At 37.5% G+C, this 15,972-nt stretch overlaps 2 protein-coding genes and 1 long non-coding RNA gene across 4 annotated transcripts; 1 reads left to right on the forward strand and 2 right to left on the reverse strand.

The window, feature by feature from the left end:
* Positions 1 to 410: 410 nt before the first annotated feature.
* Positions 411 to 2,193, reverse strand: LOC131222270 (uncharacterized). 2 transcript variants are annotated; one of them, XR_009159968.1, is made up of 6 exons: positions 2,036 to 2,185; positions 1,876 to 1,942; positions 1,529 to 1,792; positions 703 to 1,435; positions 562 to 625; positions 411 to 489 (listed from the first exon to the last, which is right to left on the reverse strand). It is a non-coding gene; the product is annotated as an uncharacterized LOC131222270 (long non-coding RNA). The 2 variants fall into 2 exon arrangements; XR_009159969.1 differs by lacking the exon at positions 1,876 to 1,942 and having other exon boundaries at positions 2,040 to 2,193.
* A 44-nt stretch (positions 2,194 to 2,237) lies between these two features.
* On the reverse strand, positions 2,238 to 15,641 carry LOC131224300 (uncharacterized). Its single transcript, XM_058219823.1, has 4 exons — positions 15,576 to 15,641; positions 3,261 to 3,321; positions 2,900 to 3,174; positions 2,238 to 2,806 (listed from the first exon to the last, which is right to left on the reverse strand). Exons 3-4 carry the CDS (start codon positions 2,985 to 2,987, stop codon positions 2,238 to 2,240), a joined length of 657 nt encoding a protein of 218 aa, XP_058075806.1. The 5' UTR covers positions 2,988 to 3,174; positions 3,261 to 3,321; positions 15,576 to 15,641.
* On the forward strand, positions 11,508 to 12,414 carry LOC131223822 (LRR receptor-like serine/threonine-protein kinase ERECTA). Its single transcript, XM_058219331.1, has 3 exons — positions 11,508 to 11,695; positions 11,771 to 11,906; positions 12,067 to 12,414. Exons 2-3 carry the CDS (start codon positions 11,785 to 11,787, stop codon positions 12,398 to 12,400), a joined length of 456 nt encoding a protein of 151 aa, XP_058075314.1. The 5' UTR covers positions 11,508 to 11,695; positions 11,771 to 11,784; the 3' UTR covers positions 12,401 to 12,414.
* Positions 15,642 to 15,972: the final 331 nt, after the last annotated feature.

The following is a 15,972-nucleotide window of genomic DNA, read 5'->3' on the forward strand; positions in this document are numbered from 1 at the left end:
GTTATTTATGGACGGAGACATTGTTTTCATTAATAGGCCACCTAGTAATCATAAACATTCATTATAAGCATTTTCTGTCTATGTACATGATGACCATACTGTTAAGATCAATCCTCTTATTTACACTCCCCTAGGTGTGGATTTTGATGGGGATTGCGTTCATAAGCTACTTCATTGATCATATTCCGAGATAAAAGGTGCCAATTATATAAAAAAGTATAGTTCAAAAGTAGACAATAAAGAGCACAAATTCTGATTATAAAGGTGATATTTAGAGTTAAGCTTACCGTTATTGTCATGTTGAAACCGTTCCTTGAATACGGGGACGTCCCTTTTTGATCTAAAATAGTCAAAGAGTATTACAATTAAAAGAAAGAAAGAAAAAAGAATAGAGTAGAAGGCAAGCAGGTAATTTGACAATAAATGCAACCAAAAAGAAAAATATAAACTTATCTGATTAACTCCCCCTGAAGTGACACCTACACCAACCTGCAACAACTGAAACCAGATCAGTCCCAAATGTGTACTTAGCAATCAAGGCATAAAAAAATGTAAGAGTACCTTTGGGGTGAGAACCAACCAGTGTAGCTTCAGTAAATGATCCTACAACACTCAAAACCAGATCCTGCAAATAAGAGTACCTCTGACATCAGCATCTTGCTATTTACATGATTTTAAGATAGCTAGAGTAAAACCATTTACCCTTGAAGTAACTTACAGCAGATGGTACTCTGTTTGAGGTGTAATTTCTGTACACCTGCAGAACCACCAGCAGCCATTGAAGAAATTATAGCAGAACCATGTAAAAACTTATCGTCGGAGATGATCGCATTCTCTGCAATAGCTGCCATGGATGATGAAAATTCCCTATAGTTCTCTCTCTCTCTCTCTCTCTCTCTCCCAAGTGCAAATTACACTTAAAGAAGTGAAAATTATTACAAATCTTTCAATTCCTCAAATGGAGGTTGAAAATTGAAATGCCAACCAAATATATCAATGTATAAATGTGGGTGTTAATTCCATTCCATTCAATATACGTGGGTGTAATCTGAAGTGAGTGTTAAATTCATTCGATTCCATAATATGCATGCATCTGTCTATGTTACTGTATCGTTTAAAAATAAAAGTTAATTGTGTTAGTTATTGTAATGTCTAATATTCACAAACATCATGGATAGATGGTTAAAAATAACTAGGGCCAGACGACGAATCCTCCTACACCGACCTCTCCAAGCATATCATGATAACTATCTTCCTTCCATAGCTTTGACTACGGAGCTATAATCTCCATCAAGACGACACTAAAATTTCCATCGCTCATTTCTGCTCCATGGACATGGGTATTTGGATCAACCACATACACCTCATCATGAGCAATTACTCGTTTCTTCCAATCACAGAGATCGCGTCTCCTGCCAAGATTTACCAAATCAGGCTACATGTACACATATAACATGTCATTAGTATTTTTAAATGGAGGTGCATATAATCATAAGCTTAAATTAGTATTAGAGAAATGCATACATACCGATGATGCATGACTAGATATAAATGGAGGAATTGTCGGTGGAGCCACATCCCTTTGTTCCCCTTGCTTATCTACAAAGCAATTAACCTTCTCGTGGAGATTTCCCAGGCTTTTCTTCACTTCATCTAATTCATCTACCAAATTATCTCGTCCCCGTGACACCATACCGAGTTTATGTACAATAGGCATTGTCTTCTTCAATGTAATCTTGCCTTCATTTCCACCTATCCCCTGCATGCGCCCTCTACTATCACTCCCAATTGACTGTAAACAGAATTAAAATTAGATTTATCAGAGAATGCATAAGTATAAATAAACTCAAGTATTTGAAGGACATGCATATATACCTGTGTAAGGGCATCATCTACACTGGTCATCCGAGATGCAGGATTACTACTTTGAATCGATTTTATTCTTTCATATGACAACATCCAAAAGAAAATTATAGTGCGGGAAAGAAGCATTTAAAATTCACATGGATAATGAAAGGATGTGCGAGGGTTGCACTTACAAAGGTTTCTAGAAACTGCACTTTGTTATCCTTTATTGTATGGGCTCAGATGTACACCTCAGCCCTACCAACCTCGACATCAGTACTAAGATTCCTCTCAATTGCCTTTTCCCTATAACATCCATGCCAAAACACATAAATAATGGAATTAAATGACTAATAAATTGAAATAATCATCATAAATAAAGTAGAGCTATGTTATTTTAGGACATGTACCATCTCATGACGTGTGGCAACCATGTTATGCCGACTAAGTGTAGAACGGCCAACTTGTTTGGCCCAATTGGATGCATTTCTTACACTTGATTCCTTGAATTTATCAGTATTGCAATAATCCATGAAGATCATGCAATCCTCAATAGGGACACCAATAGGGGCATGATACGATTTCACAACTGCAGGATCCTTGTCCTTAATATACTTTTTATGCAAACTGGTCTTGAAATTTCTCCAAGCGGCCATACAATGATCACGAACGTATTGTGGCCACGCTTCTTGCTTATCCTGAAATTCATAACTACACGCCACGATATCACTGACCCTTTGAATGTATTGTGGAGGCACATGCCGAAAGTCTGTGTAGGTGATTGGAATGTGTGTGCCGGTGAGAACACCAATGCTTGAATTGAATGCGATCCGATTTGCATTCCCTGCATTCGATTGCCCAAATTCATTAATCTCAATGACCCTTTTCAATGAAGTCTTCTCATGTAATTCTAAACCTCGCGTAGGACCTCTCTTCTTAGACGATGAAGATGATGACCTGCCTGCATAAAAAGAAAAATAGCTACACATATTTCATTATCGCCAATATAAAAGGTATGTTAAATCTAGATAATTAAGGAAGGCTATCTTATTACCTCTAGCATCTGCAGGGGCTGCATCTTCAGGAGTTGCATCCCCTAGCGGCTCTGTGCCGAATGACTCTGCCTTTAAGTGAAAGATCATTTTAAAAGAAATTTTAAATCTAAACAGGTAACGAGAGCTATGTTATTACCCCTGGCATAAAAAGAAAAATAGCTACACACATGTTTCATCATCGAAAATATAAAATAAATTTTAAATCTAAACAATTACGAAAGGCTATCTTACTAATTACCTGTAGCATCTTCAAGGGCTGCATCCCCTAGTGACTCTGGGCCGAATGACACTGCCTCTAAGTGAAAGATCATTTTAAAAGAAATTTTAAATCTAAACAGCTAACGAGAGTTATGTTATTACCCCTAACATCTTTATGGGATGCATTCCCGAGCAGCTCTGCCTCTAGATCCATCTTCAAGATCTAATTTGTAACGTAATTACTATAAAAATTTATATCCAAATAGCAAAGTACCAAGTATAATAAAGATACGAGTAAATTAATTCGTAAATTTTTTCTATCATATTAATATTATAATGAAAAAATAAAAAATGGGCATAAATCAAAATCGTTTCGTTACATGCATAATATAACCAACAAATCAGGTTTTTTTCCCTGCTCTCTTTCTTTTCTTTTTCTTTTCAACAACCACAAATATCTTTAATGTCATTGAATAACAACTCGCCACCGATGTCTACTTCGGTGAGATCCGGTCCTACTTGAGCCTCAGTTACAACCCGTGTTTTTGATAAAAGGCTTGTCTCATCTTCAACGAAAATCTTTCTTGGAACCTCCTAAACCACATGTCAATCAGGATTTTTTGGATCTCTAGAATAGAAAACCTGCATGGCATGCTCCGTAAGAATAAATGTCTCATCACCCACTTGGTCTGAACTAAGAAGATTAGACAAATTCACCAGTCTCAAATTCCCTACCGCATTGAAAGAAACACCTTGGTGTGTCACCTTCACCCAATCACACTTTAATAGGACTAGCTTGTACCCTTCTCGGTACTCCAGTTGGATGATTTTGCGAAGGACTCTGTAATAAGGTACGGATTCATCCACTAGATTCTTATCCTTAGTACTAGATCGGAAGGTGGTCATACTCTCTGTGCTAACCCCATTGTTCTAGTTCATTTTATTCTCTTCATATTCCTTGGTGATAAAGAGGAAACCATTAATACAATACTTATTGTACTGCATCGGAAAAGGCTTTGGTCCCCTAACTATATCTCTGAAGACTTCATTACTTGATTCATTCAAGTCTAGCTGTTTCTTCAACCAAGGTATGAACTCATCATCACTCGCCACCTCAGTCCTGGTCCTGGCAACTACATTGCGTTACTTTAAGAAATTAGCATATTTCTTGTAAGTTAAGAAGGTTGTTACAAAATTGACAATTTTTTTCATAAATGTTGTTACAATGTTATTGAATCAAATTTGAAAAAAAAAATGAAGAAGACATATACATACAAGCTAAGTCCAGTTCATTCCCTTGCCATGTCTCATAGTTAGGATGACTCTTTAGTACCCAGGTGCGAGCCTGTTCGTATTCAATACCTTCTAAAACGACACTTTGACCAGGGCCAACTGGGCCAACCACGTCAACATCGAAGTCATCAACAATATCTTGTAACTTCGGCATGAGTGAAATTGATCCCTCTAACTGCTTTTCCAGTTTCTCCAAGAGGCTTGTGTTATTTTTTCCTCTATACTGGTTGCAGTATATAAGTGTCTCCTCTTGAATGTATCGTTCTGCTATACAACCTTCAGGTCATGTCATATTGCGGACGTACACTTTAAACATCTTCATGAACCTAAAAGAGTTAACAACACATTAGAAAATGTAATTGTAGATGTTGGATCGGTTTATTCGGAATAAAATCATATCATACCTTTCGAATGGATACATCTATTGATAGTAGACAGGACCACATACGTGAGCCTTATAAGCCAAGTGGATAGGCAGATGCATCATCACAATAAAAATTGGAGGGTATGTAATCTCGAGCTGACGTAAAGTCCTAGCCATGCCCTTCTCAAGAGCCATTAACATTTCAATATCTATGGTTCGCAAGCATAGGGCATTGAAAAATGTACTAAAGCTCTAATTATAGTGCGCATAGGCTTACTATCCCTGAATGCATGTTGGATCAAAATTGGAAGTAGACGTTACATCAATACGTGGTAATCATGAGACTTCATTCCCTTTAAATCGACACTATCTTCCTTTAAGATGTTCTTCCAATTCCCACTAAAACCAACCAGAACACGAAGCTCACGTAAAGTCTGGATGAAAAGTTTTTTTTTTCTTCCTTTTGAAGGAAGAAAGGACCTCATTTTTGGATCACCTTGCTATCAGTATTTTATAGCCATAAACGCTTCTTAATTCCTAGCCGCTTCAAGTCTCTGCGTGCGTTAGCATCATCCTTGGTTTTGCCCGTTGTGTTCAACATCAATGCAATAAGGATTTCACATACATTATTTTCAACGTACATAACATCAAGGATATGGCGTACGGGAATATCCTTCTAATACTCCAAATCGTATAATATGGATCGCTTCAAGAAGCATGTTGATTCTGCATCATCATTTTGTTCTTATCCTCCTTTTATACCACTTTGTTTCCTCTTTCCGATCTTTCCCCACTGCACATTTAGTTTCGAAACGATGTTTTCCACCTCAATCTCAGTCAGACGAATCGGCTGTGGTCGCAACTCCACCTTCTTATTAAAGGTGCTTGCGCTTGTATCTTTTCTAGCCTTATCGTTTAAAGGCAACCTCCATCTGTGACCCATATAAACGTGTTTCTTTCCCTGGTGTAATCACAAGGAATCTGTGTGGGGACCACATGGAGGACAACCATACTTAACCTTAATCCTATAACCAGAAACATTACCATATGCGGGAAAGTCATGAATTGTCTACATCAAGATGGCATACATGTTGAACATGTTTCCATGGTATGCATCGAATGTCATCATCCCTTTCCGCCACAAGTCTTGTAACTCAGCAATCAATGGCTCCAAATAAACATCAATATCCTTCCCAAGCTGTCGTGGTCCCTCAATGAGCAAAGTGAGCATAGTAATCTACGGTTTCATACATAACTTTGGTGGAAGGTTATACGTCACACACATAACAGGCCAGAAACTGTACGACATGCTGAAAGTGCCAAAGGGGTTAAACCCATCTGTAGCTAGACCCAATCGAACATTGTGAGACTCTGCTAAAAAATCCTTATACTTGTTGTCAAGAAAATTTCATGCGCTGGAGTCCACCGGATGCCCCATCTTTCCACTCTGCATTTTTTCAGTTGAGTGCCAAGTCATCTCTTTTGCCACCCATGGCACACTGTACATTTATTGTAGCCTTGGTATTAATGGAAAATACCTTAACACCTTCGCAGGTACTTTAGCTCATTTCAACTTGGAATCAACATGGGTCTTGTACCTAGAAGTACCACAGTTTGGACAACTCGTCTTCGTTTTATTGTCTCTCCAGTATAACATGTAGTCATTTGGACATGCATGAATCTTCTGGTAATCAAGACCCAACTTTGTAATGATCTTCTTCGCTTGGTAGGTATTAGTTAGGGTCTTATAATCGGATGGCAAGACATTCTGGAGTAGTTGAAGAAGAGCCGTAAAGCTTTGTTCACTCCATCCATGGTTCACCTTTAATTTAAAAAGTTGTACAATGAAAGTCAGCACGGTGAATTTGTGACAACCAGGATAGAGCTCAGTCATCGTATCTCGTATATTTGCTTCAAACTCATTGGTTGAAGCATCTCCAACAATGTCTTTAGCTTCGGGGGCTACATTGGGTTTATCTTGAATAACTTGGTCCAGGTTATTACAACCGAGGTCTTCAACAACCACATTGACAATGTTATTTATGTCTGCCACACTATGATACTGGTGAGAAGTGCGTTCGGTACATTGGGTGATTCAGGCTCACCGTGCATGTTCCACACCCTATATGTTAGATTAAATCCATATTTAATCAAATCTATCACCACATCATCGATTGTGCAGGGTAAACGTAAACATCTGCATCTGGTACATGGACAATGAATGGTTTCTCTATCAGGAAGATATTTTTTTACGAACTTCACAAAGCTCATCATACCATCTATAAGTTGTGGGTCCGGGTAATGTAGAGTAATCTACTCCCTAGAGTTCATTGGATACCACCTATAGGTAGGCACATGTTTATACACCTAATTCATCATCCAATTAACTATTGATAACATTTATAAAAATAAAAGATATCCAACCAACTTTATGTAATAACTTGCAACTTAACCTACTGGGAACCGTCATTCACCGTGATATCTTAAGGCAGAGCGGGTTCTGAGGAGTTATAAGTTGAATTAATACAAAAGAATATAAATAAAGAAATATAAATATAAATTACGTCACACACATAACAGGCCAGAAACTGTACGACATGCTGAAAGTGCCAAAGGGGTTAAACCCATCTGTAGTTAGACCCAATCGAACATTGCGAGACTCTGCTAAAAAATCCTTATACTTGTTGTCAAGAAAATTCCATGCGCTGGAGTCCACCAGATGCCCCATCTTTCCACTCTGCATTTTTTCGGTTGAGTGCCAAGTCATCTCTTTTGCCACCCATGGCACACTGTACATTTATTGTAGCCTTGGTATTAATGGAAAATACCTTAACACCTTCGCAGGTACTTTAGCTCATTTCAACTTGGAATCAACATGGGTCTTGTACCTAGAAGTACCACAGTTTGGACAACTCGTCTTCGTTTTATTGTCTCTCCAGTATAACATGTAGTCATTTGGACATGCATGAATCTTCTGATAATCAAGACCCAACTTTGTAATGATCTTCTTCGCTTGGTAGGTATTAGTTGGGGTCTTATAATCGGATGGCAAGACATTCTGGAGTAGTTGAAGAAGAGCCATGAAGCTTTGTTCACTCCATCCATGGTTCACCTTTAATTTAAAAAGTTGTACAATGAAAGTCAGCACGGTGAATTTGTGACAACCAGGATAGAGCTCAGTCATCGTATCTCGTATATTTGCTTCAAACTCATTGGTTGAAGCATCTCCAACAATGTCTTTAGCTTTGGGGGCTACATTGGGTTTATCTTGAATAACTTGGTCCAGGTTATTACAACCGAGGTCTTCAACAACCACATTGACAATGTTATTTATGTTTGTCATACTATGATACTGGTGAGAAGTGCGTTCGGTACACTTGGGTGATTCAGGCTAACCGTGCATGTTCCACACCCTCTATGTTAGATTAAATCCATATTTAATCAAATCTATCACCACATCATCGATTGTGCAGGGTAAACGTAAACATCTGCATCTGGTACATGGACAATGAATGGTTTATCTATCAGGAAGATATTTTTTTTACGAACTTCACAAAGCTCATCATACCATCTATAAGTTGTGGGTCCGGGTAATGTAGAGTAATCTACTCCCTAGAGTTCATTGGATACCACCTGTAGGTAGGCACATGTTTATACACCTAATTCATCATCCAATTAACTATTGATAACATTTATAAAAATAAAAGATATCCAACCAACTTTATGTAATAACTTGCAACTTAACCTACTGGGAACTGTCATTTACCGTAATATCTTAAGGCAGAGCGGGTTCTGAGTAGTTATAAGTTGAATTAATACAAAAGAATATAAATGAAGAAATAAAAATATAAATTAAGCAAGACTGTAGGTAGGCACACGTTTATACACCTAATTCATTATCCAACTAACTATTGACAACATTTATAAAAATAAAAGATATCCAACACCCTATTTGTAACAACTTACAACTTAACCTATTGAGAACCGTCATGCACCGTAATATCTTATGGCAGAGTGGGTTCTGAGGAGTTACAAGGTCAATTAATATAAAAGAATATAAATAAAGAAATATAAATATAAATTAAGCAAGACTGTAGGTAGGGACATGTTTATTCACCTAATTCATCATCCAACTAACTATTGACAACATTTATAAAAATAAAAGATATCCAACCAACTTTATATAACAACTTGCAACCACTACAAGAAAATATGCCTTTAGCCACAATTTTTTAGCCTCAGTTAAAAAAATGGAGGCTAAATGTGTTTTTTAGCCTCAGTTGTTAAGGAACTGAGGCTAAAAGTTCATTTTTAGCCTTAGTTGCATAAGAACCGAGGCGAAAAATGAACTTTTAGCCTCAGTTCCTTAGCAACGGAGGCGAAAAGTCTACTTTTTAGCCTTAGTTGCATAGGAACCGAGGCGAAAAATGAACTTTTAACCTCAGTTGCATAGGAACCGAGGCGAAAAGTCTACCTTTTAGCCTCAGTTGCATAGGAACCGAGGCGAAAAGTCTACCTTTTAGTCTCACTTGCATAGGAACCGAGGCGAAAAGTCTACCTTTTAGCCTCGGTTGCATAGGAACCGAGGCGAAAAGTCTACTTTTTAGCCTCAATTGCATAAGAACCAAGGCGAAAAGTCTACCCTTTAGCCTCAGTTGAATAGGAATCGTGGTGAAAAGCCTACCTTTTAGCCTCAGTTGCATAGGAACCGAGGCGAAAAGTCTTCCTTTTAGTCTCCCTTGCATAGGAACCAAGGCGAAAAGTCTACCTTTTAGCCTCAGTTGCATAAGAACCGAGGCGAAAAGTCTACCTTTTAGCCTCAGTTCCATAAAAACTGAGGCGAAAAGTCATCTTTTAGCCTCGGTTGCATAGGAACCGAGGCGAAAAGTCTACTTTTTAGCCTCAATTGCATAAGAACCAAGGCGAAAGTCTACCTTTTAGCCTCAGTTGCATAGGAATCGTGGTGAAAAGCCTACCTTTTAGCCTCAGTTGCATAGGAACCGAGGCGAAAAGTCTACCTTTTAGTCTCCCTTGCATAGGAACCGAGGCGAAAAGTCTACCTTTTAGCCTCAGTTGCATAAGAACCGAGGCGAAAAGTCTACCTTTTAGCCTCGGTTCCATAAAAACCGAGGCGAAAAGTCTACCTTTTAGCCTCGGTTGCATAGGAACCGAGGCCAAAAGTCTACCTTTTAGCCTCGGTTGCATAGGAACCGAGGCCAAAAGTCTACCTTTTAGCCTTAGTTAGTTGATTATTTTACCTCATTTGCATAGAATCGACGTCAAAAGTCTACTTATCGGGATAGGCAGAGGCCCCACAGGCCATCTAGCGGCCACCGTGATCTATGACTTCTACCCACACCGTTCATCTATTTTTTTTCATATCAATTTAAAACACTGGATAAAAAATAAGACAGCTTCTAGTCTTAAATGGACCACACAGTGGAGATTAAATTCCTACCATTGAAAAATTCTCAGGGCCACAGAAGTTATAGAGTTATAGATCAGTATGATATTTATTTTTTCACTTCATCCAGGTATATATGACCGTATCAATAGGTTGGATGGAAAATAAATGGCATGGTGGACCCTACGAAGGTTTCAATGCTGGGCGTTCTTAGCATTGCTTCTTCTTATGGTGTGGTCCATTTAAGCCTTTCATCTGCCTTATTTTTTATCCAATATTTTAAAATGATATAGAAAAATGGATGGATGGTGTGGATAAAAGTAACACATCACAGTGTCCCCTCAGTGGCCCATGGGGCCTCCGCCAGTACCGAGCTCAGAACAGGAGGGCGCAGTACCTGATGTGCGCCCTGCTTTTTAGCCTCAGTTGCCTAGAACCGAGGCCAAAGGTCTACTCACCATGAGCGCCTTCGTGTGAGAGAGCGAGAGACTCACCATCGGTGGGTTTTTACCCGAGCCAAACCAGAAAAATGAAAAGAAGAAAAGAAAAAGGAGAGAGAGAGAGAGGGAGGGAGAGATCGAAGCAAGAAAAAGAAAGGAAGACGAAAAAAAAATGTAAAAATCGAAGATCTGATCTTCAATCGATCTTGACATCGCTAGGTACATACGAATCTCCCTTCGATCTTTGTTATTCACCGTGCAATCTGGCATTTCTTCCCATTTCTTCGACCATTCGTCGCTGATTGAAGAAGGGAATCGCTAGGGTTCGTGGCTCTTGAAGTGTCGGTTCCTCTCAAAATTGTGGTGGGAATCGCTAGGGTTTTTTTTTTTGGTAGGAATGGTTGGGTTTTGATGCGTTTGGTGGGAAAAAGTTTCGAAAATTCAGTCTTGTGCCTTTTTTTTCCTGCATTTTGTGTGTTTTTGCCGGAATTGCTGAGTTTCTGGAAATCGCTTTTGATTTCGTCAGGGAGAGTTAGGTTTTGGATGATGTAGATGTGGGAGAAATCCCAAAGGTGTTATTTTTTGCGTATTGTGTATGAGTTGTGGTTTGATTTGTTGGAATTTGCTTTGGAGTTTCTGAGATTGACCCCTTTCGGAGATCTCTCTTCGACTCTGATGTGATTTGTTTGGAAATTAGGGTTTTGGCCTTTTTTTAAGCAATGTTGCAACAGGTGAATTTTCAGAGAAGTGGAAATTCAACAAGCATTTTGTCTAATAAATCAGATGCTTTGATGTTCTTTTCTGAGATTTAGTTTCATTTCATTTTACTGCATTTTTTTTCCATACCAGAAAGGAAAATGTGGTTTTTTATTTTTTGGTCATGCTTGTTTTCTATGTTTTTAGAAAAATGTCAGCAAGAATTGTTAGATTTCATGATATTTATTTCATAGCTTCAGTATTCATGCAACAGGGATTTTCTTCATCATTGGTCATGGTGTTTCCTGTTTATTCTTCCCAGGTACCTACACAGTAACAAGCTCACTGGGCTAATTCCACCTGAATTGGGGAACATGTCCAAGCTAAGCTATCTGTGAAGGTTCTTACTTTAAAATAAAATTTCCATTTCGGGGATATTTGTGTGTAAATTATTTCTGATAGTTTCCTTCTACAGGAAATTGAACAACAATGAACTGGTTGGTAGCATTCCAGCCGAGCTTGGATAGCTGGAATTGTTTGAATTGTGCATGGCAAAGATTGAATGGTTCCATTCCATCTGAATTCCTGAAGCTGGAGAGTCTAACATATCTGTAAGTCTTAACCAAAAGATATTAGAGATGGGCCAGTCATTTGTGAACATATTCTAATTTACAATGATGTCTTTGTACAGAGGCTTGCAGTTATTAAGTGCACATGCTTTCATTAGTATATTTATATTTTTACCAATCTATATTTTCTTTTAAACTGCAGAAACTTCTCATCGAACAATTTCAAAGGGTGGATCCCTATTGAGTTAGGGCGCATAATCAATCTTGATACTCTGTCGGTTGCAATGCAAGCTTTCAATGATTATGACGAGAAAGAGGACTTGTACTACCCTTTAAAAAAATCTCTTATATTGATTATTTTACAGGCCTTTGCTCAACTATTGCAAGCTCCTCATGATGATGCTCAAATTATCATAACAGATTGTTTCCCTGTCCCCATATTGGTTATTTGTGATCAGCATGGTTCCCAGGTTTGTAAATGTCTTTTGGCTTCAACCTGTGAAATAGACCACTCTACTTTTAATTCCTTAATATAATTTCCATGGAGGTGGGTATTAAATACCTTTTGCTCTGATTTTAGCAGCCATTTTTTTTCCAATCTTTGGTTGACTAATCATTGTCTTTTTGTACCTCTATTTGGAAACTTGAAAAATCTCTAGTCGATTTGATCAGTTCATCAAGACTCAAGAAAGAAAGTAAAAAAAGAAAAGAAAAAGATGTGACTCTGTCTGGACAGGTAACTTGGTCAAGTCGATTCAACTCAACAAAACTCAAAAAAAAAAAGATGTGACTCTGATAGTGTTGTTTCTCTGCTTTACAGATTTGGGGCATGCTGTTAATTTATGAAATTAGAGGAAGAGGAGTTGTTTGTCTTTCTAATCTGTCAGTAGAATTCTTTTGTTTGTTTGTTTGTTTGTTTGTCTTTTTTTTTTTTTTTAAATAAATTTTTATACCTCATGCTGTTCTTAATTTGATAAGAGTTAAAGAAAAATAGGAAGTTGGAAGTTTGAGCTCAAATATAACAATGAACTGCTAATAAACAAATTTTGATCGATGAGATATATTCAGAGTATCCAATGGTAAATTTTTCTTTTCTAATCTGTCAGTAGATATTCAGATTATCCAAGGTTGCATTACCTTGGATAATCTTTTGCTACAATTGCATCTCATGAGATATATTCAGAGTATCCAATGGTAACTTTTTCTTTTCTAGTGCCAGCGAAATAAACAAATTTTGATCGATGCTGTTGTCCGTGCAGTAAATGAGGACAATGTTGAGATGGAAAATGATTTCACAAGGCTTGGTTTCCTTGCTAGTGGAACAGATGTATCTCCAATTATTCGAGCTTTAGAAGCAATTTGGCAAAATTCAGTGGGAAAAGGACTTTTTAACTTTAATTTTCGGAGTGTTACTGGTAAACCTTACATTCTTGTTTCTATTTGTTGTTAGTTACAGTTTTTTGCCTCAACTTCGTTGTCGATGTAATCACATAATATCTTTACTTGGTTCTTTTTTAGATTATAATATACATTCATGAATTCACATTCCATTTCCGATAAGGAATTAAGTCAAGTTCTAGTCTCACGGTTTTGAGATAGCTGCATGTTCTTCAATCTAATAGGAGATACAGTAAATGGTACTTCCTTATGTTTCAAAGGAACGATATGATGCATAAAAGGGACGAATGGCTTGCTCAGCAGGTTGTATCATCTGATGTATGTTTTTCAATTTGCTATTTCAGGGATTGCCCCAATGACATTAAGGAAGCAGTCTACTGTTACAGGTGGCTGGTTGCCATTTGTTATTAAATTAACCATGGTTTAATTTATAATTTTTCATTCTCCATTCAAAATTTGACCAATGTTTCTAATACTTAAGCTGTCAATGGTAAATGTATTTCTGCACGTCGTTTGTTGCAATACTCTTTAGTTCTCTGCAGTTTCTACTGTTGTGGTTGAATCCCCTTCCAACAAGCGAGACAAAATTATGATCATATACCAGTTTTCATGTAGAATTTTGGATAATGAATATAGAAGCCACATCCACAGACTAAAGAAGGGATCAATCTGTCAAGGGAAATTGAACCAGGCCTATTCTTACCAGTTTGGACTTTAGAGACATACCCCTAATAGCAAGATCTTATGATGAAATGTCCAGGGAATCCTAACCAACCACAATGTTGATATAGTGGATATAAGTGAGCTTATTGATTCTTTGACTCTCTGGCCAGTAGACTGTGTGTGAACATATAACATCCTTGGTTCTTGCCATGGTTTCGTCCAACTTCTGTGAAGGTTTGGGAAACATCTGTTCTAATAATGTCAGGAAGTGGAAGGGTCTATCAACTAGCAAGCTCCTATATGAACACATACATGAACATTGAAGTATTATATTTAACCAAATATAAATACTTCAATGGTTTTAACTTGATTTTGTTAGTCTGCAAAAAATACAGATATTAATATGTATCTGTCAGACTTATTTTCTCATTACCTATTAAAAAAGAATTTACATTGTTAGACTTATGTAGAATCTGAAATGAACTCCAAATAGTATAGGGTTGGAGATGAAGGTAAAGAAGAGACGAACTGAAACTTTGCACTGTGAAAGGTCTGTTGTTTGAGAATGTGTGTGATTTTTTATTTTTATTTTTTGAGGGGAAAGGTGAGGCTATGTTTGGCTGTTCATTTCAGACTTATTTTTATAGTTTTTTTTTCCTGTTTTATTCTCCTATTGCAGCCAAACAAGAGAAGTCAACAAGGCATGTTGCAGCCAAACAAGAGAAGTCAGCAAGGCGATGCCTTTTTGATAGTGACAGATTGAATTTTGATGGACAGACAACAGAGAAGATCAGCAAGGTTTAAAATCGGTGTACCAGTTATTGCATCGTTCACCACCGATACAGCTCTGTATTGCCCTGTATTGGGCTGTTTCGGGTCGATACAGCCATATCTTTTATGGACGATACTGGTATGTATCAATACGTACTGGTTCTGGAAGATACTTTAAACCTTGTTCCTGAGTAGCTAGCTGATCAATCTGACCAACCAAAATTAGCAAAATTAAGCTGTTCATTTCTTGGAATTGAATCTTGGACATTTTACAAATTTTATTTTTGACTGTTCAATCGATGGTTTGATGGCAACAAAGGCTAAATCCATCTTTAGTCTCGGTTTTGCCTTAGTTACCTAAACTGAGACTACAACTCCCGTGGCTAAAGGCTTTAACCTCGGTTGTTGAGAACCGAGGTTAAAAATAGATTTAGCTTCAATTGGAGGCAACCGAGGCTAAAATTTGGATTTAGTCTCTGTTGGAAACAATGGTGGCTAAAATTTTGATTTAGCCTCATTTCGAGAAAACTGAAGCTAAAAAGATTCTTTTAGCTTCACTTGAAGAACCGAGGCTATAAAAGTCATTTTAGCCTCGGTTGCTAAAACTGAGGCTATAAAAGTCATTTTAGCCTCGGTTGCTAAAACTGAGGCTAAAGCCTTTAGCTACGGGGTTTTCAACCTTAGTTCGGATAACTGAGGCAAAATCGAGGCTAAATGCTTTAGCCTCAGTTTTTAACCTTTTTAGCCACAGTTTTGAACAAAGGCTAATGCCCCCTTTTCTTGTAGTGAACTTAACCTACTGAGAACCGTCATGCACCATAATATCTTACGGCAGAGCGGGTTTTGAGGAGTTACAAGTTAAATTAATACAAATTATACTTGATGAAGCAAGTTCTTATCTGCAGCAAGAGAAGTGGACTTCTAACAAATAGGATTATATTCCTGAAATGAAACAAGCACTGTCTTTCAATTCAAGCTATATCAAAACATCACAGATATATGGTTGATTTTATTAAAGAGGCATTTAGCACTCTATGGAAGCATTTAATGCACCACATAATCCATTGTGTTGTCAGAATGCATCGTTAATATCTGAAATAAGTTGACCACTTTGCTAAAAAGAAAAGAATTAGGAATGATTTCTTTTTGTGAGCTAAAGGAAATACAATTATGGAATAAATACTAGTCATAAGGGCATTGAGTAAAAGAATACATATTTCTATTATCTTCCCAAGTTAGAAAAGAAGTTTGTACTCTCCCTATCTTTTTGTGCATA

The sequence above is a fragment of the Magnolia sinica genome, chromosome 13 (genome assembly GCF_029962835.1).
Source record: "Magnolia sinica isolate HGM2019 chromosome 13, MsV1, whole genome shotgun sequence".
In the NCBI taxonomy this organism is placed as follows: Eukaryota; Viridiplantae; Streptophyta; class Magnoliopsida; order Magnoliales; family Magnoliaceae; genus Magnolia; species Magnolia sinica.